The following is a 26,812-nucleotide window of genomic DNA, read 5'->3' on the forward strand; positions in this document are numbered from 1 at the left end:
CCTTTTTGGCATTTTAGTGTTTGCCCAATGGTTTTATGTTACGTACAGTCATTGGCCCTTCATTCACCTTTCCTCTGAGCATTCATTAACCAGCACTGCGGTCTGTCTTGCACACAGCTTAACGGTATAACAACCGGTTACACTCAGCGAAAGAAACCCAACAAAAATCGTGGTCGGTCGTCGTTTATTCGTTTATACGCAATCGAGATACTGTCGTCAACGATACGCTAACAGCATACGTTATCGTGCATAAGAAGGGACATGGCTTCGCGCTGCTTATCTTCAGGGCACGAAAAATAGGAAACACATTGCGCTGTAGGGTAAGTACGCCGTCGTTACAGATATTTATATATATATATTTTTTTATATATACGGGATATTAACAGCATGTAAGTGTACAGTTCACGTCATGTACAGTAAAAGGAGTCATCGACTTTCGTCGCAAGAATAAATAGAAGAGATAAGCGCCTGATACTCAACGTGGTACAGCAAAACGAAAGGAGATGTACATACTGGGTATAGGGAGGTGGTTATAACCGACATGGAGCAGTTAGCACAGTGTTGTTGTCACTTTATAGCAACAGCCTCTGCGCTCATATCGATTTAAACCCCGGTCGACGGCACTTTTGATCGCAGACGGACGTCATAAACGTATGAATTGTCGCCCCCTGTTACCCACGTTCGAGGAACACTCGACATAAATCTCTTGGGGAAGTGGTTCGACGAATAGTTTCATGCTGACGCGCAACGAGTCGCAATGCTGAATGAGAAACTTGATTTTTTTACAAGGTAACTCACAAACAGTGATGTCAAATGCTGATTTTAGATTTAGCGCCAAAAGTCCAGACCATTGGCTGTACGGCGGTAAATATAACTTGTCATTCCACAATCGTAATGATTTTGCAAATGACTTATAGTTGGGTTGCTGCGATTAATGGGGTGATCATTGCAAAATGTTTGGCTATTTCTGGCTATGCCGAACTTTCCAAGCTGGAACAAGTTCAAACTCCTCCCAGTTGCCTCCTGACAACTGGCTCTTGCTCTTGGCGTGTTTTCTCCCATTTCGGTGGTTCGAATGTTCGCACTTCGGCTACAGTCTTAGGACATGCAGAAATACTTCCTCCACCACACGACCGACTTTCTCCTCACGCTCTTTGCCTTCCTCTGCGCTACCTCCCGCTTCTCGCTCTTCGTGGACTCGTTCCTCTTGATGCTTAACCGAGACCACTTGCGACCCTTCTTCTCCTGCCTGGCGATGTACTCCATCCCTTCCAAGATGGCGGTATCGAAGACCTCCTTTAAGTTCTTCTGCGTAAGCGCCGAACACTCGACGTATCCGATGGCGCCGCATTGCTTGGCAAACTTCTCAGCCTCCTCCTCCCCGACCGGTCTCTCACTGGAAAAAAACCCAACGTTGTACCTATTTGATCTTTATTTCGACGATACTGCGGTAAGGATTAGTGAGAAACGTGACGCCATTTGTGCAGTGATTTTACCAGAATAAAAAACAGATTTTGACTAAATTCCAGCATCAGGAATGATTTCAGCCTATGCACCAACCTAATAACTAACATTCACTAAAATTAATACAAAACACAAACAAACAAACATAGTAATAACAAATAACAGTAGCACTTGCGAGGGGATGTGGGATTGCTGCCAATAATAAACTAATAAAAGTTATTACTTACTTGAACCGAGCAAGGTCTACAATGACGTCCAAATTTGTCCTGAGGTCGGTTTGTGTGCCTACTAGAAGGAAGGGTACTTTGGGCATAAACCTCTTGATCTCAGGCAGCCATTTGTCCCTGATGTTGCATAAGCTGGTGGGTCTTACTACACTGAAGCACACTAAGAATACGTCTGTCCCGGGGTAGCAGAGTGGGCGCATACTGTCGAATTCATCCTAGAAAAGAAAATGCAAAAATTTTTGAATAGTGAAAATGTATCGTTTAGTTAAATTTAAAGCATGGGAGTGCATAACGATCAATCGCTTTCGATTCTAAATCAGTGATTGAAAACTAAGTAATGAAAACAAACAGACAAGCAAATACCATTCAAGAATAAAAAATACAATGGATTGGACCAAATCGTGATAAAATAACCCAACTACAATGAAAAGTGTGATATTTGCCCTTATTTGACAAACTGCTTGCAAGCAGCCAAATGCATCAAAAGGGGTACACGAGTCTGGCGCCAAAAAGTCGGACGTTCTTGGATGAAAGATAAACGAAGCCACAAGCGTCATCCAGGCCGTTGTTTTGAGTTTACACAAGCACAGTGCAGTTAATCTGCTATGCCTGCCACCCAATGACGGTGGCTCTATTCTCCGCAATCGCGCTTGTTTGCGTTACAGGCGAAAGGCAAGCACTTGACGCCGCACGGGGCACTCGACTAATCGCATGACACTAACACGGAAGCGGGCTACCGACCTAGTGGTATACTCTCTTAGCCCATTAAGAAGGTTAGGAGAGAACGAAACGTAACCACATTGACATATTCAGTAAAAGAAGTGAGACTTGAAGTCAAACTGTGGTTTTTGTGTATGTTCGGCGAATTTCACGGTACTTTTCGCCTAAAATCGAATTTAATTTCTTACCCACCTTGCCCGCGAACATTAAGTTCATGTATGTTTAAAAATTAGCCTTACGCTTATCCAAGATGAAGAAATGATTTGATGAAAGCAATACAATATTACAACACAATATGACAAGTACATGTGTACTGGCCAGAAATGACACCAACTAGGAAAGCTTACATGTCAATATCATTCGGTCGCAGTGCTCAAGTCGTGAAGTAGAAGTCAAGACAAAACATTTTCGTGTTAAAAGGAGTTTATATTAGTCCGGATTGCGCAGCCTTGTTGTCGTTGCACTTGGTCGGTCAAGCGATGACAAGTTGAGTCAACATCACTCGCTCCCTAGGCGTCTTAACCGAATTCCAGGTGTCGGAAAATTTCCAGCACCTGTCATAGACCACGTGATGGTGGGATTTCGTCATTGGGGGAGGTAGGTCCCTCAGGCGTTGACCTACCGGCGCCAAGCGAGCAGTTGCCGTCGCTGAGGTGGCCTTCGTACTATTGAGTCCAGCGTGGCGTGGCCTAATATGTCTACGACAGGGGGAGGGAGATGTCTTTGATGCGAGCTGGGCCAGAAATAGCCGTTTAACAATGGGGGAGGTTTACGTGTGCAAACAGCGCATCTGACGTCCACCGGAGGTGACACACACGCGCAAGCCCAGCATGACCGTGGCGCTCCGAAACGGACGTAAAACGTTTCTAATAGATGGGAGAAAGGCCCGCCCTACCTGTGATGATTGATAGTTGCCTTCATTCATAATTTTTCGTCTTTTACGGAAGACTGGCGACCGCCCAGCACGGGTAAGTTTATTTTTGCCGGTAGAACGCAAATGTGATTTGATTCTATGCCTCGGGGCCATCATACGATTTAGGTTCCGGCTTTCGGGCGCTTGATGTGTTAAAGTGCAAACCCAAAATATGCGATATCCGATAACGCCCATTCGAATTCCGCGCAGTACTGATGTCGAATCACTTAATGGCAACCAACAGCTCACTTTCTGGCATGCTTGATGTATTAAATACTGGTGCTTATTATCGTTCTTGGCAAATTTGGATGAGGTGCACGATTGCTTGTTTAAACACTACCTCGATCCAATCCCGTGACAGCAGAATATTGATTGAAAACATATGCCACCGAACCAATACCAGGGCAGTAGTTACACACACATAATTTTCTTTGTTTAAAAACCAAGACAAGATAAACAAAATCGACAGTTTATGGCAAAATGGAACAGATCGCCGTAAATCCTAGGTAATAAGGTTTTACTGACCAAATATAAGGCGTGTTTTCCTCAGGGTTAAGCAAAAAGTCCAAAGGTAACAAGAAGCGTTTTCGCTGTTGAGTGAACAGCGTGTCGAACACGAACAAAACTATGTAACAAAATGCTCTAGCGGATCGAGAACGCAGTTGATGACGTCGATCCTTATGTTCTTTCCGCTAAAGCGCAGTTCCTGTCGCCGCAACAAACAAGTTTGACAACCCAACTCAAGTGGGAATAAGGATTCGCCGTCTGGTTAACACATTAACAGGTCTGGTGTTTTCAGCAACGCCCCAAGGTCATTGTGCGCCCAACAACGGGCTAACGACACAACATGACGTCATCACCACTTAACGACAAGTGTCGTCGGGCACAGCCTCGCGCGCGCGCACTTCTATATTTGTGCATGAAACGATGAGCGGAGTGCGGTAATTAAGTACTTTGGCGAGGCATTAATGGAGAGAACAGCGACACGCAAAACGGTTTGGATAAAAGTGCTAAACTTGCCGGTGAAATACTTAAGATGATGCACCGCCCGCACTGGACGACACGTGTACAGTAACATTGGAACAGTGTTAAAACAAAATCCCAGTAACTGACTTGGAAACACGCCTTGGCGAAATTAATTATAAGGTAAATTAACCACGATAAACAGTAAATGAGGTTTGTACTTTTTTTGTACATTGACGGAGAGTGGCTTTTGAGACTTCGAGTTCCGTAGTTCATTGCAAAGGGATGTGGGAATAGGGTGACATCATTCATAGCAGTTCCAAGTTTTTAAAGTCCTTCAACGGCATAACCTTCGTTGAACTAATCTGATTGGCTCGGTTGGGCGGCTGCACACTAAGCGAGGCCAAAATATCACCAAAGATGGATGAAGTCTGGCGGTGGACAAACTAAAGGCCGTTTGATGGTCCCTTTTGGGACCTACTACACAAACAAGGCCTACCAGGGAAGCAAAACCGACCCTGAGGAGTAGGTAGGTCCCCCGAGTGCTCTTTAGAAGGTAGACAAGGAACAGCTTATGCGTGTGTTTACCGGCAAAGGGCGCTCCCTCCGAGCGTCAAAACACAGTGAAAAGGCTGCCTAACGCACACTTCAAAGTCAGCTAATGCTCGAAATCCCAGCTGGCCCAGGGCGTTTAACTAGCCGCCCTCCCTAGAACAACTCCCTGCGCCACTTCCAAGTGCGGCGAGCATTCTGTGCCGACAAAAGCTCGCGCGTTTTGGTAGTCGACTGGAGATCTACATAGAACAGGGGCTTTTAACAACCAGTCATGCGAAATGCGGATGCCTTTACCACGCGCACAAGCCACTTTAATTTTCCCCACCCAGCACGTTTTTTGGAGCAAATAGTTTTCCTGCCAATAGACAACGGGTGAATTCAGCCGCCCGCGACGTGTAACAAAAACATGAATTCCTTCCAATAACCGCCCGTAGCGTACGTGTGTGATAGGATCTGGCCTCCGCAAATTTTGTAGTTACTTGGTTATTGTACGAACGTTATTCTAACATCATTGACAGATCATAGTACCAAACGAAAAGTAAAGCTAAACCCAGTTCTTCAATCACCTCATAACGACAGAACAAGTAGTTTTTGCATCGGTATTGTGTAAAACCAATCAAGCTAAAATCGAGTTTTGCGTGATGCAGCAAAAAAAGAAACGTATATTTAGCCCAAGTTTGTTGCAGATATTTCACAATTATTCTTGCTTCAATTGTTAAACGTAAATAAAATATATGTACCTGGCCGGCAGTGTCACAGATCTGCAGACGGATGGGTTTTTCGTTGATCGTCACTCTCACTAAAAACAAAAATTATTCCTTCATTTAAATTGTCACCTTGAACAAGAAGAATTTGCGGTTGTTGATTTTAAAACCGGCGTAACGAGTCCACGGCGTGCGTTCTTAATACTGTATTTTCCGAACGTTTAAAGTACATCCTAGCGGGCAAAGCGGTCGTTGGTCGCTGGGATTGCGCAACACCGGCTGCAATCATCTCATAATAATCGGCGCAGACTGATATTTGCCCAGGGTCGAACGAACCGAAGGTCGCGGCTGCAGCAAAATCGAACCGCGCGAGTCGATCAAGGTAATGGCACTGACCCGATTTGCCTCGAGTAATAGCAGTAATTACGTTGCCCGCAGCAGTCGTGGAGACTTGTAATTGACTCCGATGCAGGTAGTTCTAATCAAAAAAACATCGCCTGACCAACGAGGCTTGTTTGCTGCACCGAAACACCGCCCCGAGTTTCAAGCATCACGCCACCCTGTTACGTCACGTCACATTGCAATGACGTCATCGGTGTTGGTTAGGCTGGAGTGGTGCCATATCGAGACAAATAAGTCCCATAGAAAGTACACACTTAACGGGGTTTCATATCGCGGCGCAGGAATTAGAATTATTACAAACCTGAGTAGTTGTCGAAGGCGGTTGGGACGTATTCGGTGGGGTATCCGTTTGTGGTGTAGCTGACAACAAGGCTGGTCTTGCCAACCGCACCGTCGCCAAGGAATACACACTTCAGGCGGTTTTCTTCTTCTTCGCAGTCGCTCTTTACTTCCTTCTGCATCACATCTCCTTCACAGCACTCCGAACTAAGTCGCGTTGAGACATCGGGCGCCATTGTTTTCAGATTGTTATTTACAGTTGGGGTCGCGTTGTGTTCCTTGTCCTGCCTGGTGAGACTGTTGCACACGTTAGAAAACTCTTCGTCCTTTACAGCGCCGACTCCATCGACAATAACTGGGGGGTTCATGTAAACACACTAAATACAAGTCGCTTCCAAGCAGTGCTTAGTCTATACGTCTCTACATGAAGAAACAACAAGTCTGAATAAGGCTCAAGGTAATTGACACTGACAAGCCTATTCCAGTCGACGACTGGCTAAACGCACAAGATCAGCCGGCAATACCAATCTCTACAGCCTTTTTCACTCCCCTCTTCTCCCGCGGGAAAGCTCACCGATTCTTTCTTATCTGCGTAACATCTATCCCGTATTTCTCGAGCTTATTTCTTCGGCGCAACGCCCAGCTAATCTGTATTTGTTATGCCACTTTCGCGTTGTAACACCGCTTCGGCGTATTAATCGGCTTAAAGAATCCCACCTATTGCTACGCACTTTCGCACCATTCTCTTTAATTAATCGCGTGATTAGAAGAGAACTGTGAGGTAGAGCGGTGTCTTAAAATCAGGCGCAACGCCAGGTTTTTTTCAATCTATTTGCGTTGCACCCTCGCCCTTTTTAAGGGGGGATTTGCTTAGACCTTACACAGCTGAACCTTACCGCTCGCTAAATAACATACAGTCATAGTCATAAAAAACACAACACCTGTCTTGAGACTCAATCTAAGGCTGCAGACTGGTTGCTGTTTAAACTGTTAGCAAACTTCAGTAGTTTCGATACAAGTGGCCCTCCTCAAGTACAGCTACCTCACAAGAGCCTGTTGCCTGCCTTCGACCCAGACAGACCGGCTGGTGTTCCAATCGAATCGGTCGCTTCAGCCGAAGAAAAAGGGATGCGGCGGTTACGTCACATATGTTTTCGTTCGCCAGAGACGGAACCTTTCAATAAGTTTTCCACATCAACAAAACGCGTTTTTTGTCATTTTTTGCTAATTGGCTACCATTACGTGTAAAAGCGTGATTTTAAAAAACAGACAGGGCGAACATAACAGTAGCGCGAGCGACCATTGCAATCAGGGTACGTTCATTTAATTGTCGTTGGGCCGAAGAGCAAATATGTGATGAACTACTTTCGTCCGCTTAAGAGCACACTTTACTTTAACTCTAATTGACTGAACGTCTGTCGCAAGGCTACTACATTTATTGTAAAAGACGCATCACGCGAAATCGTGCCGTGTCATATAAACTTGTTCGAAATATCCGAATGCGAAAAACACGTAGGCTATACCTAACTAAAGACTATGCCTATATTTACCGTAAACTGTTTGGCACATATTCAAGAAAATTATCCGCAGTCTGATCAGTAGTTCACTTCGCAACAATATTTTCGCGACCATCGGGCTCACATTGCAGCGTTCCAATCGACATCTGGTGCTCAACTGCACGCCCGTGGAAATCGCGTCGTTAGTAGGGTTTCATGTCACCAGGTTAATTATTAATAACGTGGAAAGGGACCCGGGCCACTGACGACATTCATTGGCCTTTCACAATGTTGCTTGAACAAGCGCCATGTCACTGGGCACACGCTGTACTGGTCACTGCCGTTTGTCCGGACCACTGCGGAGCAATTAAATGTTTAGTTTAACAATTGTTGCCATGAAAAACCGACCGATAATTGCAATGCAATCGCAAGTGACATTTACATGGTGGCGATGTTTTAAATGCATGATGAATTTAACTGATTTGGCTCCGTTTTGAAAAAGAAGGACTTTTGTTATCTGAAACCCATGCAGTTCACATTACTGCAGTAGGGCTTTCATCGACACAGCGTTCGTTTCGACCAAAAACTGACAAGGTTTTATTGAACCATGCGCACTTCGTTTATCATCTGGACCACAAAATAATCCTCTGGTTTAGACACTTCAAAATAAGACTTGCCATTCAAGTTTTGTGTACAATAATTTTGTCATCACAAGCGTTCTGTCCATTGAACACCTGCTTTAATTTACATCCCACAACCATATCATATTCGTACGGGGATTCCCCTGCAGAACTGAATGTGAAATTTTAAACTCACAATAGAAGAGAGTAAAGTAAACATCCACTACGATTGCCTCTATTACGTGGCAAATTCCAACGTATTAAAAATTGGAAATAGAGAAACACTGTTGCAATCAGACGAGTTGCGGAACAACAAACACGTTCTTTTTGTGAATACCACGCTTATTACCTCACAAAGCGGTGGGTTACGTTACACCATAGGGCGGCCCCTGCTGCGTAACATATGATATTTGCCAGGGCGCCAGATTCTATAATAAATTTGTCAAGCGGTGAAATGACAAACCTACATAGTAAAGGATAAGGAACCCGACTTACGCCTACGGGACATTCGCGGTGATGGATTGTCTTACAATGTCGCGTCAAGAGATGCCGTATTTTGGTTACTGGATTGGAAGTTGGCTTCCTTGGCCCGGTAAGTTTGCGTTTTGGTTTCCAAAAAGGGCCCAGTCCCGCCATTTGTCTCCTGGTAGAACACACAATTGATGTGATGAATGACCATTCAACTAAAAACGATATCAGATCTCGTATCTCACATTCATAACATATTGATGACCAAATTTTCAATGGTATTTTGCAACTTTACTGATGTGCATATTCAATGCTCCAAAGCCCAGGAAATTAGGCACCTAAATTTTAGTTTTTCTGTCCTTGAACTTGCGCAACAGATCCACCAAACATGGTAATGCACATCTCTTTGCTGTTGTCCAAAAATTCAACGACCATAAAGAGCCTATAATTTCTTTTATGATCAGATACGCCCGAATTGGTATTCTGGGTTGGATTTAACAAGGTTAATTGGGTAACCTACCACATGCTTATAAAGACTGGTGATGCCCAATTGCAGACCTGGCAATTCAATTTGAGGGACTTTTTTTGGCTAAAACGGATTTGAGGTCAGTCAGGTTTTTGTCCGACGTATATGGACTCGTTGTCAACCTGCGTAAAGTAAATTAATTAGCATTTATGGCTCAGTTGTTATCATATACATGACCTTACGCAGTGATACTGCCTGGTGACTCTGTATGCCCTCGAGCACGTCTTGCTGACGTCAATCCAGGCAAAGAGCTGGCGATTTCAGGTATATCCAATAATACATATTCATATTCCAACATAATAAGAGTTCTGTAAAGGACACAAGAGAAATTGGTGAGAAACAGATTTCGAAGTAATGATAAAGTCTGGTTAGATTTGTCGCTTTGAAACGGTTGGTCGAAATGGATCGACGTTTTTGGTCTCAAATGCACGATTTCGTAAATGTGATACTGCGGGTTCTTTGCCCTTATCGTTTAGAACTAACACTGTTTGTAAGTCCTACATTTAAAAAAATATACGCAGATTACAAAACGACTTGTGGTGTTTGTACAGAAATTGTGACAATGGCTGCGTATCAACATAGGGATTTAAACTAAAATACATTAATTTCTTGAATGTTTTGACACCTTGTCATGTTTTTGTTGTGCTGGGATCTGAACCAAGGTTATTCTGCACACGAATTCCGATCAGGTTTCCACCATAATGTATAGGTCGAACGCTTTGGCCGACTTTATTAAATGCCCGTATAGTCCGTTCGTCTCAAATTCGTGCACTTTACTTCCATCAAACGTTTGTTTTTTAGGATGTTTTATTTTTATTTACAGTTGTCCATATACTTTTGAAAAAAGAGAACTACAATTTTTGTGTGTGTTTTAAACAAACAGCTGGATTTGCCCACTTTTCATTGATGTTCTTGGAAAAAGAAAAACTTCCGAAATGAATTTTTAAAAAACAACCTTCAAACGGGGTACATTCCCTAGTTGGCAACCATCGTGTTGTTCCCACTGGTCATTCATTTGTTACAGTTTGCTTTTGTTTCCAATTTATAGCAAATGCTTCGAAAATGTCCGAAAAACCAAGTCCATTTTCTTGTCACGCCATTCGTCTTAAGCCTGGTAAAGCGTTTTACGTTAGCTGTGGGTATAATACCTTACAAGAGTGCTTGTTTTCTTCAGGCCAAGACTTGGTTAAGGAGTTGATTAAGTTTGTGGCATCTATAAAATGCACTTCAGCATTTATGTTGACTTGTGTGGGGAGCCTGAGTGATGCTACACTGCGAATGGCCGGTTTTTGCAAAACCAATGAACCAGATGTAAGTTCTTAGTGAACTAAATTTGCAACCACAAACCTTTTCCAGTATTTTTTGACTCTATAATAAAGTTAAATATTTTCAGCTTCAAGAAAACAAAGTTCTTTGACTTGTGATGATAAGATCTTTTCTAAATTACCATAGTTTACAATGTCAGTCACCAGCTGCACTGATGACCCTGAGGTCAAATCATTGAGCACAGCACCTCACTAATTCCTATTGTTGTTCTTAGTTTCTTCGAGTGAATAAACCAACTGAAATTGTGTCTCTGGTGGGCACAATATCAAAACATGGTAAAGTTCACATTCACATTTCTCTGTCTGACGCTGACGGTAAAGTGGTAGGTGGACACCTGCCATCAAGTGGTGGAGCTATAGTTGCGACAACTGCAGAAGTAGTTGTAGGAGCCTCGGATACCTTGACATTCACCAGGGAGTTTGATGAGGAATCCGGCTTTGACGAACTGGTCATAAGCTAATCAGGAAATCCAAGCAACCATGGTTTAACTGGTGCCCGCAAAGTACATGTTTTTGGTGCAGATTTTCTTAATCTGTAAAATGTTTTACATTTCGTTGATCATAGCAATGATATATTTACCATTGCCATATCTGCTTTTATTTGAGTTTAAGTGAAAGAAAATAAGAAATAGAAGAGAACGTTACGAACAACACAATTTGGCAATTATTATGCAGCAAAATGGACCTCACAATTAAGCCAAAACAAAGCTTGTTACAGTTGTTACTTTTCACACATGAATAGAAAGGAAAGGAGTGTTGGTTAATGTTCCTGGAAATACTTGTCAGTTATGAACTGGAATGTGAAATTGGCCACAGATTTTGAACCTTTTACCATAGCGACTGATAGTCAAATTTAAACTTGACCAAGTATTTAAGATTGACTTGAGCCACATCATATACAATGTATTCGTTGTACAGAAGTGACGTGTTATCATCAAACTTGGACAGATCAGTATCAACTCCTTTTCCCATTGGTACTTCAGCGCCATCTTGTGTGGTGTGTGTAGCTTTTTCAGGCTCTGTTTGCCCAATTCCTTTCACGCTATGTTTGGATTTGGGAAGTTTGCGCACATTTTTGGCATTCACCAGTTCGTACCTTAGAAAAATTATGGAATAAGAGATTTTTTGGACAATAGTGTACAGAAAAAATTAACAACTTGGCTGTCAAAAATAAGAAATAATTTTCTTGTTTCTTAAAAATAATTTGCAATGGGAAATTTAATTTAAGTCTTTTTCTTTCCTAAAACTTATTTTATTAGGTGGTTGCTTATAACTATTTTTAATTAAATCATTATTATCAATGAAGAATATGACGAACACGGTTAACACAGCGAACACACAATGAAAAATATCTTAAAACACTCACATATTTCCCAGTGCGACATCGGCAAGCATCGCAAGGCCATATGGGTTGTCAGCAGTTGTTCCACAGTAGTTTGTGCTCTTTGACACCATGTCAGCAAAATAAATTCCTTTTCCAAACATGTATCCGGTCTACCCAAAAACATTGGTAATAAGTGAAAAAAAAAATTTTTATTTTATGAGTAATAATTTTTTTTGCAACAAAAAGGTCAAGCTGTAAAAAAAAATAATATATGTACAACCCAAAATATTTCAGGCATGTAAGCTTAGCGATCCTGCAAATTTCTGGGTAAAACAAAAAAAACATCATGCTCTAATCAATATAGAGGACAAAAAAAGGAGCAATAATAAAAAATACCAGAAGAACCGTAACGATAAATTTCAAATAAGTGAATACTTTTTTTTTTATTGAAAATTTATGTGTATTTTTGTGCAATCATTGAATAAATTTAAAATAATCTGTTAAAACTCATTAACATTGTGTAATTTCTTAAGAAACACAAATTAGTGGCACTTACAACTGGAGCTTCCGGTGGTGCAATACGCAATCCCTGAGACAGAATACCAGCATAATTTGTTGTCCGTGAGCCATGCCACAAAAGTTTGCGATTGTGGAGGGATTTAAATGGACGGAAGCGAGATTCCTCCCCTAAAACAGAACATGGCGTCATGGCAACAGCAATTGCGTGAAAATAATTCAATGATTTACCGTGTCTGTTGATCTTGAAGAGCTCCTCAACTTGGAGTGTGTATTGAGTGTGAGTGCTGGCGTGAGTCAAGTCCACATATTTTTCTACCATCTTGTACTCCTCGCTCTCTTTTTTCACCACCTTCACAATTCAGAAACATTTTTAAGCTATGCCATTATAAGCCAGGGGAGTTAAACTTAAGCTTGAACATAATGACAAAGTCAATACTTTAGAAGCACAAAAGTGTACGAAGGGCTGCGATTGTCATCACTGGCAGTTGTGGTTTTGATCCATTACAAGAAGCTATTAATCTTGTTGTGGTATTTTATTCATAAAATCCTATGACAATATAATTCAGAACATGGCTGGCCGGATGCTGTTACAGTAATTGTTTAAATCAGACATGATTTTACCTCCAAATCACATTGCAACTTCTTGTAGCTGACATCAAGTGGGTCTTCTGCACTTTTATCCTTATCTTCGGTTTTCAGTAAGTTGTACGCAACTTCTATGTCCATGAGACTATCCAGCATTTCAGTCTGTCAAGCAATGTTGGTGATTATTCAATCAAGCGACTTGCAGTCTTAAATTATTTCCAACACTACGGAAAGCCTTATTTCCTTAAGTTTTGCTTTATTTGTAGTTATATTTTTATACATGTATGTATTTTTATGTTGACGTAGTGTTATAGATGTGTTGTCACCTTCGACTTGATAATTTCTGCACAGTCCAGCATTGGTGGTTGTTTCATGCCATAGTCGTGTGGAATGAGAGTGTAAAATCGGTTTGAACAATCCAACATCTTTGCTCCAACTAACTCACCACTTGTGATCAGCTAAAAAAGTCATATATTTGTTTTTGGCCAACTGCCTAATATGTAACTTACCTCTGTCGCTTCTGTCAGCACAGAGTAAGCATGTTGCATTTGTTTCTTGCTTAACTTTCCAAGAGGCATCTTGTTGAGGTCAATCTGAATGAAAAGGTCACTTGAGAGTCAGTGTTTGTACCAAAAAAACTTATTTGTGTCGGATTTGTGATTAAAAATGTGCATAAAAAAGGCAAAATCATATGCACTGGATAAACAGTTTGTGTGATAGTGTACCAAGACCATAAATAAAAGCTGATTCAAGGATAGTTTATTTTTTTATGCCAGACACATGAGAAAATATTTTCAAAAAAAGGAATCAACAAATTTTGTGAAATGAAATACTACACTCAAAAAAAAATAATATTTAGCATGGACATTATACATGGCAACAACCCAGGTGTCAATGTCAAGCAACACAATCACAAGTTGCAAAAATTAAATTACAAGTAACCTCAAATTCCACCATGGCCTTTTTCATGCTTTCAATGTCAAATATCATTTTCACAAGTTCTTGTACTGACTTTTCCAGCTTTGACTTGGATCCAGCATCACTCAAACTTTTAATCTGCAAAAATAACATTTTTTTTATCCAAGACTTAAAGCAGACATTTTCAATGGGATTCACAGCTATTAAAACAGGTCATGTGATTAATATAATGAGTCTTATATGTGCAAAAAAGCCATATTATTGCAAAGCTGCAGACAGTGCGTGTACACACCCTGTCTGCAGCCTTATAATAAGTCTTGTTTTGAAAAAAATAAATAGTGTACATCTTGGACATAGATAAAATTTTTGAGAATCATTGGCGAAAACTGTTTTGACTAAATGTTCCAGTCTTCCTATGGTGAACCTTTTTCAAACAAACTGTTTGCAGCTAAATTAAAATGCCTGACTGCACTCACAAAATTTTTCTATTTTTTTTTACCTTACTATTTCCTTCCGAGTAGTCAATGTCAAGCGGGTAAAACTTGTTGGGATATTTGTGGAAACTTCTGGCCAGAAAATTGTTGCCTGAACAAAATACATCCAAAATTATTGTGCCTACCTTTCTACCTTATTGCAGTAATTACCTGTTTTCTCCAAATAAATCTCCAGAAAATTCTCCATGCCAGCATCTAGAGATCTGAAAGTTTCCAGTTTTGTCCCGCCAATCTGTGTGCCAACACGGCCCCAGGATCGGAACACATACCACCTGTGAACAGTGGAAAAGAAAAGGAATTTGCAATTATAGACATAAACACAACATTTAAAATACTTTGTTAGTTTATCAAATAACATTGTTGTAATTCGGGGTAAAGCCCTGAGGTACTGGTAACGTTTTTGAGAGTACAGAATGGCTTTCAGATCAACATCTTAAACTTTATCTTTATTTTATGGACAAAAACGGTATTGGAGTAATTCTAGTCGTCAGTAGCACAATCCTAGTCATGGTAAATATTAAATGTCAAGTTCCCAGCAATTTCTTCTTACGTTTTGCCAGAATGTTTGGTGAGGAGTTGCAACTTATAATAGGAGTTAGCACCAGACTTCATATCGACCAATGCCAGTGTGGCAGTGTACTTTTTGCCTTTGTGGACGGTGACATCACATGAATCCTAAAGTTATGCAAAACTTATTTGCTGGTAACACTGACCAGGGAATCATAATGACCAAACCTCCATTTCAGACTCCGGATCCACTGCGGCTCCATGCTTTACAACCAGCTTCATTTTCTTTGAAGATTCACCATGTCCTGTAATGTATCAATGTAATTTACAGGATATTGTAGGATCAATAACAGGCCACTTACTTGATTCTTCTTCCATCACTCTTTTCATGCTCTTCCCATCTGATGCAGTTTCCCTCTGCAATATTATGTCATACAAAGATTATGCATACCTTCTTTTGTCAATTAAACAGCCACGCCGCTTTTACTTGATTTTAAGCCAGGACTTGTAAATGCTTTTACCCTACTGTTTGTGCGACTTACAGTCGAAGGTGGTTTGTAATCGGTATGGCTTACACTTTTTATTGACACACTAATGTTTCATCTGCGACTTTGTGATTCATTGAAATTCACCTTTACACTGCTTTTCTATACCAATAGATCAACAGAGGTTACAGTGCACAGGATTGTTAATTTTACCAATAATTTTGAATCATAGATTTGGTTACAATGCACTTTTATGTGAGGGCAGTGCAGCTTACATTTGAGGGCGGCTCACACACCAGTAAATACAATAATCACAATCGTTCAACACAATACACAAAGCTTCACATTTTGCAAAGGTTTTCTCAATTATTACCTCACTACCCCAGCTTGCCAGACTGAATTTCTTCAGAAGAGGAACAAGAGACTGTGGTGGAGTCTTTAAAGCTTTACATTCTTTGAGGAACTCCTCAGATACAACAAACAGATCTTGCACCTCTGCATCTTTCATCCTTTTCTTTCCCGCATCCACTTCTCCTGCAAGAAATAATCAGACAATGCTATTTACACAGGAGAGGTAAAATATATTTTTTTTTTTTTTGAAACATGTGCAAGCAATTGTTTTTGGTTTTAAAGATCTGTGAAGTTATTGTTTGAAACCAAGTGTTTCCGATTACCGTCAGTCGGTTTATTTTTAAAATACGAAAAATTGATTCTGCCTACAAAGGCATCATCAGTTTCTACAAATAAAATGCAATAAAGCACTCTAAGCTACCTTTACACAAGATAGGCAAGCAAATAAAATAAAACTAAAATGGTGAACACTGTGGCCCCTACCACTGCATCTACTCAACTATGAACTGCACTGCTGTGCAAGGCTTTTTAACACAGGAGGCAGAAAGATCTGTGAAGTTATATTTTTAAATTGACCTTTTGTTGAAATACAGCAGTAGGCCTTTGCAAGTGAAGTTGTCACTGAACCTCCTATTTCTTCTATCAAGGTCTTGAGTTCCTCTTTCGGGGTACTTACTTTTCCCAAGATCACAATTTTCTTGTTCTTTAGCGGTTTGACTGGTGGCCTAAATAAAAAAGGCGTAGACCTACATTGGTATCAAAATGTCAAAGAAAAATTCAATTACTTTTAAACACCATTTTAAAGATAAACAATATTTTAAAATATCAGTTAATATATTAAGTTGGAGGCATAGATCCTTTTATTCATTTTTTTCAAACGAAAACATTCCTTACAAAATAAAATAAAACAACTTACAATGGTGGAAACACTCTGTCCATAGGCTTGTACTTGTACTTTGCCCTAATTACAAAATTAATAAAATTGACATATATAACTTTAAGTTAACACATCAAAGTCAATCTCACAAATAAGGCACTTCTCCCTTCAAATTATCTGGCATTTCCCATTTATTTCTTTTTACATCGAGGGTTGTGTTTGTGCATTTGGTCCAGCTTGAAATATTCCCGAGACATTGATAAAAACCCCTGCTACTGGCAACCAGTTGACCCCCACATACGGAGCATGGACTGAGACTGCCAAAGAGCATTCCATCTGCAATTCTTTCATAAATCTACACAAAAGTAACAAAACCAGAGTGTAGAATGTAAAATATTTTCCACTTGACAACAATATATTTATTTGACATGTAAATGATAAATTTCAGTGTCATGGTAACTCACCTGTCATGGTAAATGTGGTATGAAGTGTAGAAAAAAAACAAATCTTTTATCAATGTTTAATTAAACCACACAATTACTAAGAATTGTTATTCTGGCACTTAAGTTACAATAACCACTTTTGTAACTTAAGTGCCAGAAGAACAATTCTTATTAATTACTAGGCCGGGTAGCAAGAATAGCACTATAAACCACAGAAGTTTGACCTGTGGTCATTCTTGCTATGGCAACAAAGTATCTGCGTTGGTTAACCATTTGGCATATTGTACAGTATCCAGTAAATACCGTAATGCACTTAGGACCATATTACAGGACCAAAAAAGTAAAGTTTGTCCAAATTTTGAGTCTTTGCTCAACTGTTTCAACTACACACCTTGTCTATGCCTTTGGGGACGTCCTGGCCATTTACTGCAAGTATTTGGATCAAATCAGCTTTCTTTAAATCAATGTTTTTCAGTGTGTCTACAACCTTCCAAAGTAGACAAGTTTGGTGTTTGAGCTTTTTGGTTAACTCGTCTTGTGGAGAAGTAGACGACTTTGGTTCTTTCTTTATGCTGCACTCTGGTGGTTCATTTTCTTTTGATTTTTTGGTCTTTTTTCTGATAAGGACAAACATAGTAGAGAAAAACAAATTACAGAACAAGGGCATGTTTAAGGCAAACAATACACAAAAACTTTATGGTAATCCAAATATCTTTATTCATGTTCTTATTACAGAGCATTTTTGTAAAAAACACAAAATACACAAATATAAATATTTTGATTTAAGCTTTTTACATATATATATATATATAAGATGTACATTAAGATGTACATTCCATACTTTTTTTTGTCTAATAGTTTCTCAATAGTTTTTCGGTCTTCTGAGTCAATAGCTTTAAAACCGCTAATCATGTTAGCTGTGTATTCTCCATCGACCCAATTCAACTCCTTTCGTCGTTTAACGAAACACCCAACATGATGCCAGCGATCAAGGAGGCCCAGCTGTGGTTTCTCTGGGTCAACTTCTTTGTGAGATATACGAATCTCATCCTTAATGAAAATTAGTGTAATTAAAACCTGCAAGCATGAACATGGTATCTATGAGGAAACATCATAATTTTACCTTTTCAATTTTTCCCTCACATTTTCTACATTTGCTTCTCCCAGAAAGTGCATACTGTATTACAAAATCTTTCAGTGACTTCGATACCAAAGGTGCACTGCCACCATCTTTAGTAGTGACATTTTTTCCACCAGGTGTTCTTTCAATTTGTGTTCTTATTTTTTCCTGATCTTCCCATCGAAGATTGTGGTAATGGCCAACTTCATCTACTGAAACTGGTCTGAATTTTCCAAAGAAGCATGAGTAATGAAACCAAGTTGGTTGCTTGAAAGATAAACAGATTTTATATAAATTGCAACACTTTTGGCAGACAATTCTAACCTTCCCATCGAAGTGTCGGGATTGCACCATGTGTGCCAACCTCAGGGAATCTTTTGCTATGAGACTCATGCACCCTTTGCATGAGGCACGATTGCTTTTTGCATATTCTGCTTGATAGTTGCAGTCTTCACTTTCCATTGTATACCCTTTTTACAGGTTGGCGAGGACAGTCAAACAGCTGTTGAAAAATGTAGGCTAAGTCTAAATGTTAATGAAGACACGTCAAAAAAATCCTCTAATTACCAGGTATGGATGGAACGCTAATTTAACGAAGCAAACTATTATCGACAATGGCCTTATTAGTAAAATTTCTGGTCGATTGATGTAATATTTACCAAAATATTGGCAGCAAAACCAAAGCACGCCCAGCAAACAACAACAACAAAAACGCCGCTGGATGTTTCCCGCCAAACCACACATGTAAACAGTCCACAAGGGCGCAGCAGAGGTGCATTGCGTCATATTTGCGAAATTGGAGAGAAAAAAGAAAAAGTTTCTGACTTGTGACGAGAGGAAGAGAAGAAACAAAACTCTGACGCAACGAAACTAATTTTAGCTTTCTGGTGTTTCGCACATTAGTAAGTGATTTACGATGCGAGCTGGTTGGCAGTATCGTATCTTATGTGGCATTTAGAACATGTTTTGCAAGGTAGTCATATTGGAAGCCACTACCGATGGCCTCTTTACCTAACAATCGTTGGATTTTATTGCAGTTTACGGCATTTAAGTTGCCACTTAGCTTATCAGTAAAATAAGGTCTTGAAAGATTTAGATAAGACTTGTTTGATAAAGCAACTTGTTTTCAATGCCAGTTTTTCCGCTATAATTGCCCAAATTGCTGAAGTAGTTGTATTTTGATTTTAGGAGGCCATCATGGCTTCGACGCTAACATATCTCGACGGTTCGCGTATCGTAAATAAAAACGAAGACGTCCACAGCCTGGAAGACGGCGATTTGAGCTCGTTGAGTGATTTCGGTGACGACAATTCGTTGGATGAATATTTCGAAGACGACCTTATCCCCGACGATGAAAATGACATGTCCATAATCAGCAGCAACGCAGACGAAGACGGTGATGTGGTTGTGATTCCTGGTCGTTCTGAAGGAAATTACACAGACGCGGATTACTCTTGGAGAACTGGCTACACCGTCAATTGGAAGTCATACGGAAGTCATAACAAAAGTAACAACAATGCTGTCCATGAAGATTTGGGCAATGGACGATTGCGTTCAATCTCCGATGTTACAATCGCTGCAACCAAACCCCCGACAAAGAAAAAACTTAGTGTTGGTAAGATAACATATTACAAAGTTTAAGTGCCAATGAAATGCGTTTTCGAAATCACAAATTGCAGCATTTAAGTGAGTGTATTGTTTCTAAAATATAGTGAGGACAAATTACATTTGTGTATGTGATTTTTTAGATCTAACAGAACCAGACAACACACCCTCCACAAATACTTCCTCATTCTTTCGCAGTATTGGAAGCTGGTTTCGTGGTATGTATGCATTGCTTAAATATATAATAAAACTAAGTTTAATCGTGTTTACAAACAAAATTATTGTTAACATTACCTTTTTGACATGTATTGGTGTATGTATATATATACACTCATTAGCTGTATTTAAAATCAAAAAATTGTTGGTTGTAGAGTGTGGTCAGAAGAAAGTACTAGCAGCATTCTGGATTGCTATAGATCCCAACTCCCAAAGAAGCATTAATTATCTCTCTCCATAACTATATATGTATATTCTTAAGGGAGTAACAACTCCGTGAAATCCCTGCCAGAAGCACCAGCACCACAAAATAACAACGAAAAAACTTCAGTGAGAACAATCAGTGGCACAACACCACAAACAGAGAATCACAAAGATCATGTTGTAAGTTGTCGTAGTTAATTAAAATAAATCAATGTTTCCGACAGTTGCAATTAAATGTTCTAAATTAATTTTAAACTCTGCATTGTTTTGTTCATAAATTCCTTTAATTCTAGAAACATTTTATTGGTGCTTATGTAGCTATTAATCAAGCTTTAAAGTGGTGTGAGTGCCATGTGTAAACTACTTTGGTGCCGTTACCCTTTATTAGAGAACAATGTTAAGTTTCTCATTGTTTGTGGAGTACAAACAAGATTTGTGTTGGCTGAATATTTTGTATATTCTAGGTTGGAACTTCTTTTTCTTCATTTAATAACCAAGGCACTTTACGAAACAGTCAGAGGAAAAAAATTCATTTTTCTCTGGAAGAAAAAGAGGATGATTTAAGGTAGACATTTTGGACAAACATGAAGGTTTGCCATATTTGAAATATTTTAATTACCCAACTTTCTCCTCTTGTAGTGAATGTGAGGAGTCATCAAGTACAGAGTCATTATCTCCAAGACCTACTTCACTGAGTAGCCAAAAACAAGCAGAGGCTGCAGGTATTATATACCAGGTCTTGTGTAGTTATAATCTATTTAAACAGGGTTTAAACTTGATCAGTGTCTGGTTGTGGTGTGATAATTTGTTAGTATGCCAATATAGCTACACTAAACCTAAAGTTCAAATGAAATAATTTAATACTTAACTATGATAAGGTGTATACATGATTAGTACCCACACAAGAAAAAAACTGTCTCTCTGTTTGATAAGATTACAGACTGAAATTATGCCTGCAGTTGTTCCAAAGTTTATTGCAATGACAAGATATTAAAACATATTAATTGTCATATTTGTCAAGACTGTTTAAGTAATTTGTGTGCTATGTCTTCTAACCTATTTTTGTTCTACAGGAACAGTTTCCCCAAACTTTGTATGTGACACCACATATGAATTGTGCACCACCGACAGTCAGCAGTACATTTGCTGGCAGAGACAGTTTCGCAAAACACCTGGAATCATGGTGTCGAGGAAGCCCATTAACTCTTCATTGATTGGTGACGCACTTGTGAGTTTACTGCCATCAATTAATCATGACAGAGGAAATGAGAAACTGGTATAACTTCAGTGATTTTCTTGTGCAGATTGTGCCAGGAAATAGCTTTGGATTTCTTGATGGAGAGCCTGAGTTACAATATATCAAGCTGTTTGGATGGGCAATGTAAGCACTTACCAGCTCTATTTTTACTTTTTGTGGTAGAAAAATATGCAAAACAATGCTTTGTAGTGTCCTTTTCCCTGCGATCAATTGATCATGTTTATAAAAGTGTGTTTCTTGTGCAAATAGTCAATGTGTGATTGCTTAGGGTTTAACATGTTGTCTTACTTCTAATTACAGACAGAAAAGGTTACGACAAATAATCTGTCAAAACCATGATGGAGAGTTGTTAGTGGTAAGTGTTTGTGTTTGGTTTTCATATTCAAGCATTCCATGTACAATGTTAATAGGGGGAGGCAATAGTTTTGCCGATGAATATTTCCGAAGGGAGTTTATCAGATAGCAGCGAAAGCAGGGATGAAATAGAGCACACCAAGCAGTGCCTGAGAACAATATCAGTGGAATTGGATGACGATGAGGCATCGGAAAGGGAATACTGCAAAACGGTGAAGAATCTTATCTATGTACCAGTGATGAGAGTCCCCAGTCTTATACAGGACACTGTGAATGCCTATCTGGCTTTCAGAGCTGCAATCAGGGCTGGTAAGTTAGATGTTGGTATCCTGAATTGGATTTTGGGTAGCTCTGTGTGTGGGGTGCATTTGTAACATTTTAATTCTCATTATTAGCCAATAACTTACAATTTATTGTAAATAACTGGGTTTGTAGTTGGTAGTAATTTTGGTCTATGCTGCGTTTTGGGGACATTTGGCTTTATAAATGTGACTACGAAATTCTCATTATGCATAAATGGGTTTGTGTTAACAGTGAAGTCACACAACCAAAACTGCGACGAAGCAAAGAAAATTCAAACGGTGATCTGTCCGCAGTTGTGTGGTGACATCGGAAAGATGCCTGCCGGCAGAATTGCGTTGCAGGTTAGTTCCAAAAGTTACGAATTTTTTTGATGAGTTTCGTACGGTGGAAAGTTTCTTTTAACAATGCGCCTCTTTAACATGATGCGGTGTTTTTTACCGCACTTTTTTAACCGTCAACGAGCTGATGTTTGCTGTGTTTTTGCATTTGCAAAAGGAAAAAACAAGTGGTTGCGAATATCTTAAAAAATCTGTGAAAATCTTGTTCAAAATACCAATTTTTCGTCCTGAGTTCCTGTCGTGAAAAGTTGCTGTCACTAATCCGCTTTTACCGTCAACGAGCTTTCTGTGTACAACGCCACTTGTGTCTGAGCTGAGCGCTATCTTGAGTTGTTTAGTGTGGGAAACACGAACATGTAACACAAACGCCACCAGGAAGGAACGTGAGAGCAGCTTCCATCGCCAAAAATGTCGCTGTATTTATAGCTAGGGTTTTTCATGGTTAAACATACCGTTTCCTTTATTGTTTCAAAGGAAATGTAATACTCGCTTGACTGCACATATATATATATGGGCATATGTAACTTGTATTTTGCAAGAAATCGTTCGCTTTCTCACAGAAAAGGGCTCATCTTATCAATGTCATTGTGATATAATTTGATATCACACATGGAAATATGTTTTTACGTGAAACTCCCATATCTGTCATCTTTAGAGCAGTGAGTTTTCCAGCAGTTGTGAACAACCAGTGGAAATGTTGTTCCGCTCGGGAGCCGTATCATCATTGCCCGCCTGTGTTATCACAGGCAAGCAAGGCTTGGGATCTTTTCGTTTCTAAAATTAGGATTTTGAATGAGTGTGCGAACAAATCCTCTAGAACTTCGCTGGTTGGGGTTTTGTTGTGCGCGTTCCGCCTCAGTGACCCTGAACCCGTAGGAATTTCATGCCACGAGTAGCGTGAAAACCCCTTGCGATGAAACACGAGTACAGTTCTCAATATGAGGAACCCAGCAAACTGCGGAAATGGCCATCAAGTAGCACGTTTAGCTCAATGATTTATTCATGCATTAAGTTGGTTTATTGCAACAGTGAACATAGCACCTCGAGGTTTAAAATGGTGGTATCGAATTTAGTATTGTGACGTAAACATTTAGGAGTGTGACATCAGCAACCACAATTTTGTAATCATATTGAACTGCAAGGGTATTCATCTCGGTCGCATTGTGTATTTCAATAGCTTTTATATTGCGATTACCTGTCGCATCGTTCACTCGGCTCTTTGAGTTCGACGCCGTCATAAAAAATCCCTGTGATCTTATCTCGTTGCAAATACCAAAGTTTCGCCCGATGCAACCGCTCCCCGTCGTTCGCTTCGGGGCATTTTTAAAGCATTCTAAAAGCCGCTGGCACGCCGCAAGGTTTGACACTTCCACCGTTTGTGTTGTCAGATGAAAACTGCGTATGATTCGTTCTCACTCAACAAACGACACGACATTAAAATGCCTATCGACCTCGGCTCCATGGCAACCAATCACGTGGAACTGGCAACGGCGAAAAACGGAAACTGGTGCTGAGATTTTACGGAGTGTTTTCACCAGATTTCAACCTATCTGCTTTTTAGTATTTTTTATGTCTTAAATATTTCGAAAATGCTGCCATGCCATGTGAAACGTGTTCGTATTTAACACAGAAGATTAAATCGTTGCTGTTAGAAGTGGACGTATTTTTGTATCATTTGTTTTTGCACGCTGCACTCACACTCCGGAAGTTGCTTTTTTCCTCGTCACCATCAGTGGATGCAGATAACTTGACGCGTTGAATTTCGCTTCCCCTTGCACATGATGCTGACTGACACTTATAAAACCTTGCCCAGTTTATAAAAGTTCGTTTTAACCTTTATATTTGCACTTTGCAAAGTCAATGTCATTGCGACGTTGCGTCGATATGTGGCCATCTCCTATAATGCACTGCTGTACTTATTCGTTTATACAATAATTTTTGGTTTCTGGTGTTAAAACATATATTTTTCCATTTTGCTATGTTAAACCTAAAATTGATAGCTTGAAAGTGTCATGAAAACCTTCATTTACATGGAAATATTACAAATATGTCTTCCTTTTCTACAGTTGTTTTTTTAACGCTCTTCCCATATATACTGTGGTATTGTACATACTGTACACATAGCAAAGCAATGATTATTGCACTTTAGTTGGCTAGCTGCAATACATTTGTTTTACTTTTCCGCTGTAACTACGTCTTACTCTGCCTTTTTTATTCGTTCTTAACTTCATGGGCGCTTTAACAATAAGTTTGAATACGACCTACCTGTATACATTTACCAAGTATTTAGTCTATTTTGCCTAAAAAAGAGCCCAAGTCACTGCCCAACATCAATCAAGACAAAATGAAATTTGACCTCTAAAATTGAGATAACACCACTTGTGACCTTTCCACGTGCAGTATGTCGATCTCCACGACCTTCGGCGTCTACCACGCGCCGATACAATTTTGTAAGATAAACACTGGAAACAAACGATACGAAATGTGTTTTTGTTTCTTTCATCATATCGTTTTCTTCTTTTTACTTTGTAATGTTTTACTTTTCGAACTCTGACAGCGTTGACATTCCCCCTTGATACAGTAAGTGTATCTGTATCGTGGACCTGTTTATAAATAAATATCAATTTAGCACTATAAGCTTGATGTCGTGGCTGCGTCACCAAATGTTGAGAATGTGTGAACCAGCATTCATATGCATACCTGAAAAATCCTATATGTGGATTAAAATAGTGTAATTCCCAGTGATGTTGTACTGCTCATAATTTAGTTTCCACCTAAAATATTGACATGTTTCGAATCGGTAAAAGCATATAGCTGGAGGCCAAATTGTATTTGAGCACCGTTTGGTAAAACGAGACATTCTCTTGTAACAAAACCTCGGCACGCCCGATTAACTTTGTGAGCAGACTTGAGTCACATCATGGCTATAAACGATGGAGTCCTCACCCACGTACATTTTCTTACCTTCGTATAGCTTGTAAGCGTTAGTGCGTAGGCCCAGGATACTTATCATCATAGTGGACAATTATAGCACATATACTTATTAGGCTGTGGTTGCTAAAAATGCCTTGGAAATGCGTGACATTGTCCTGAAATAACGGCCGAATACGGTAAGTTTGAAACGCACAGCATGGCCGTGCAGTGAAGGCGTATCTTGAAATACCCGTTAAAAAGGTGGTCGGAAAAATAAAAAAAAATGTCCAGATAAAAACAACAAATTGACGAAGACGTGTCGTGGAATATACATACTTGTAAATCAGTTCACATCGTTTGGAACAAAGGAACATGTACAGAAGTATATAAATGTCATCAAAAGTGTCTTTTCGTTTAGTTGGAAAGTCTGATTTGAAAATACTTTAGCCTACATGTGATTATACGTAACGCAAAAAACTAAACCATGAGATCGCAAGCAAAGGCGCCAATCTTTGATTTAGCTCTTCCACCCTCTGTTATGGTTCCAAACTTGTTCAGCTTAGTGCGAAAAGAGTGCATGACTTTTCGATTGCTAAAGATTATCGACCTCTGACCTAAATACAAAAAAAATATTTACTTTTCAAAACAAAAGAAATTTTATTTACTTGGTAAATGTGCGGTAAAAAGTCTTCTGTTTCAAAATTAGTTTTGGCAATGTGGCGCTCATCAAAGGGAAACAGGTCCAAACCCAACTGGTGATCAAGGCGATGATGCCGCCTATAATTGGAACAAAATGTCGTAATTTAATCCTCGATTCCTCAAATACCAGGCGGCCATCAAGGTGGGGTTATAATTGCTTTCAGATTCCGTGCGAAATTTATCCTCGTGGAAACTGTAACAAGTTGCATGGACTTGGGTTTATATAGAGCAGCGGTTCGTAGTACTTTATTACAACCTCTGCTCAGAGTGCCGTTTAGTACTTCCCACTATACTACAGTTACATTCCCTTAACGGTTCATAATGTTGTTGCAAATTTGAGGCATTTTATTCAGTCTCCTCATTTTGGCACTCGTCGTATATATGGCCATATTTAATTACAACAATTCATAAAGAGGCTACGGCCTTTGCCACTGTGGGTATTACGTCAGTTGTTCCAGTATTTAGGCGGGTTCTTTGTGATTCTATCTTTTACCGCTTGTGCCTGTTTACAATAATAGCCTGCATGGTGTTACGTCGGATTCGACCTGATGCCCCCATAATGGCGAATTGCATTAAGTTGATCATGTATAATGTATGACATGATGGATAACAGCTTCCATTTCCAAAATACCAATTT

At 39.7% G+C, this 26,812-nt stretch overlaps 4 protein-coding genes across 6 annotated transcripts; 2 read left to right on the forward strand and 2 right to left on the reverse strand.

Moving 5' to 3' along the window:
* Window positions 1-764: 764 nt before the first annotated feature.
* LOC145889342 (cell division control protein 42 homolog) lies at window positions 765-7,245 on the reverse strand. Its single transcript, XM_082980281.1, has 4 exons — window positions 6,250-7,245; window positions 5,583-5,641; window positions 1,692-1,906; window positions 765-1,396 (listed from the first exon to the last, which is right to left on the reverse strand). The coding sequence occupies exons 1-4, from the start codon at window positions 6,593-6,595 to the stop codon at window positions 1,099-1,101; spliced, it is 918 nt and encodes a 305-aa protein (XP_082836407.1). The 5' UTR covers window positions 6,596-7,245; the 3' UTR covers window positions 765-1,098.
* A 3,084-nt stretch (window positions 7,246-10,329) lies between these two features.
* On the forward strand, window positions 10,330-11,237 carry LOC145889343 (bifunctional protein GlmU-like). The gene is made up of 3 exons (XM_082980282.1): window positions 10,330-10,451; window positions 10,512-10,648; window positions 10,878-11,237. Exons 1-3 carry the CDS (start codon window positions 10,400-10,402, stop codon window positions 11,121-11,123), a joined length of 435 nt encoding a protein of 144 aa, XP_082836408.1. The 5' UTR covers window positions 10,330-10,399; the 3' UTR covers window positions 11,124-11,237.
* Window positions 11,238-11,243: 6 nt separating this feature from the next.
* LOC145889341 (poly [ADP-ribose] polymerase 1-like) lies at window positions 11,244-19,008 on the reverse strand. 3 transcript variants are annotated; one of them, XM_082980278.1, is made up of 22 exons: window positions 18,853-19,008; window positions 18,610-18,787; window positions 18,289-18,552; window positions 18,007-18,215; window positions 17,557-17,782; window positions 16,872-17,077; window positions 16,762-16,806; window positions 16,422-16,570; window positions 15,868-16,028; window positions 15,372-15,426; window positions 15,238-15,314; window positions 15,053-15,177; window positions 14,653-14,774; window positions 14,508-14,593; window positions 14,033-14,146; window positions 13,600-13,683; window positions 13,417-13,548; window positions 13,127-13,252; window positions 12,734-12,854; window positions 12,543-12,673; window positions 12,029-12,156; window positions 11,244-11,758 (listed from the first exon to the last, which is right to left on the reverse strand). In XM_082980278.1, the coding sequence occupies exons 2-22, from the start codon at window positions 18,745-18,747 to the stop codon at window positions 11,491-11,493; spliced, it is 2,967 nt and encodes a 988-aa protein (XP_082836404.1). In that variant the 5' UTR covers window positions 18,748-18,787; window positions 18,853-19,008; the 3' UTR covers window positions 11,244-11,490. The 3 variants fall into 3 exon arrangements, with proteins under 3 accessions (XP_082836404.1, XP_082836406.1, XP_082836405.1); XM_082980280.1 differs by having other exon boundaries at window positions 18,945-19,002; XM_082980279.1 differs by having other exon boundaries at window positions 18,610-18,804; window positions 18,853-19,002.
* Window positions 19,009-19,421: 413 nt separating this feature from the next.
* LOC145888985 (uncharacterized) lies at window positions 19,422-25,189 on the forward strand. The gene is made up of 11 exons (XM_082979853.1): window positions 19,422-19,900; window positions 20,034-20,108; window positions 20,369-20,490; window positions 20,775-20,875; window positions 20,950-21,032; window positions 21,384-21,538; window positions 21,615-21,691; window positions 21,869-21,923; window positions 21,979-22,231; window positions 22,457-22,566; window positions 23,952-25,189. Exons 1-11 carry the CDS (start codon window positions 19,483-19,485, stop codon window positions 24,075-24,077), a joined length of 1,575 nt encoding a protein of 524 aa, XP_082835979.1. The 5' UTR covers window positions 19,422-19,482; the 3' UTR covers window positions 24,078-25,189.
* The last annotated feature ends 1,623 nt before the right edge of the window (window positions 25,190-26,812 follow it).

The sequence above is a fragment of the Ascidia mentula genome, chromosome 2 (genome assembly GCF_947561715.1).
Source record: "Ascidia mentula chromosome 2, kaAscMent1.1, whole genome shotgun sequence".
NCBI classification, from domain to species: Eukaryota; Metazoa; Chordata; class Ascidiacea; order Phlebobranchia; family Ascidiidae; genus Ascidia; species Ascidia mentula.

What these genes read in the sequence shown, in the direction of transcription:
- LOC145889342 (XM_082980281.1), bottom strand. Translation starts at nt 6,595, where the DNA reads ATGAACCCCCCAGTTATTGTCGATGGAGTCGGCGCTGTAAAGGACGAA. An exon ending in TCTGTGACACTGCCGGCCAG is followed by an intron (nt 1,907 to 5,582) that starts GTACATATATTT and finishes TTTCTTTTCTAG; the next exon opens with GATGAATTCGACAGTATGCG. An exon ending in GTAGACCTTGCTCGGTTCAA is followed by an intron (nt 1,397 to 1,691) that starts GTAAGTAATAAC and finishes GTTTTTTTCCAG; the next exon opens with TGAGAGACCGGTCGGGGAGG.
- LOC145889343 (XM_082980282.1), top strand. Translation starts at nt 10,400, where the DNA reads ATGTCCGAAAAACCAAGTCCATTTTCTTGTCACGCCATTCGTCTTAAG. An exon ending in CGCCATTCGTCTTAAGCCTG is followed by an intron (nt 10,452 to 10,511) that starts GTAAAGCGTTTT and finishes TGTTTTCTTCAG; the next exon opens with GCCAAGACTTGGTTAAGGAG. An exon ending in GCAAAACCAATGAACCAGAT is followed by an intron (nt 10,649 to 10,877) that starts GTAAGTTCTTAG and finishes TGTTGTTCTTAG; the next exon opens with TTTCTTCGAGTGAATAAACC.
- LOC145889341 (XM_082980278.1), bottom strand. Translation starts at nt 18,747, where the DNA reads ATGGAAAGTGAAGACTGCAACTATCAAGCAGAATATGCAAAAAGCAAT. An exon ending in ACCAAACATTCTGGCAAAAC is followed by an intron (nt 14,775 to 15,052) that starts GTAAGAAGAAAT and finishes CACTGTTCACAG; the next exon opens with GTGGTATGTGTTCCGATCCT. An exon ending in CTTCAAGATCAACAGACACG is followed by an intron (nt 12,674 to 12,733) that starts GTAAATCATTGA and finishes GTTCTGTTTTAG; the next exon opens with GGGAGGAATCTCGCTTCCGT.
- LOC145888985 (XM_082979853.1), top strand. Translation starts at nt 19,483, where the DNA reads ATGGCTTCGACGCTAACATATCTCGACGGTTCGCGTATCGTAAATAAA. An exon ending in GAAAAAGAGGATGATTTAAG is followed by an intron (nt 20,876 to 20,949) that starts GTAGACATTTTG and finishes CTCCTCTTGTAG; the next exon opens with TGAATGTGAGGAGTCATCAA. An exon ending in AAAACAAGCAGAGGCTGCAG is followed by an intron (nt 21,033 to 21,383) that starts GTATTATATACC and finishes TTTGTTCTACAG; the next exon opens with GAACAGTTTCCCCAAACTTT.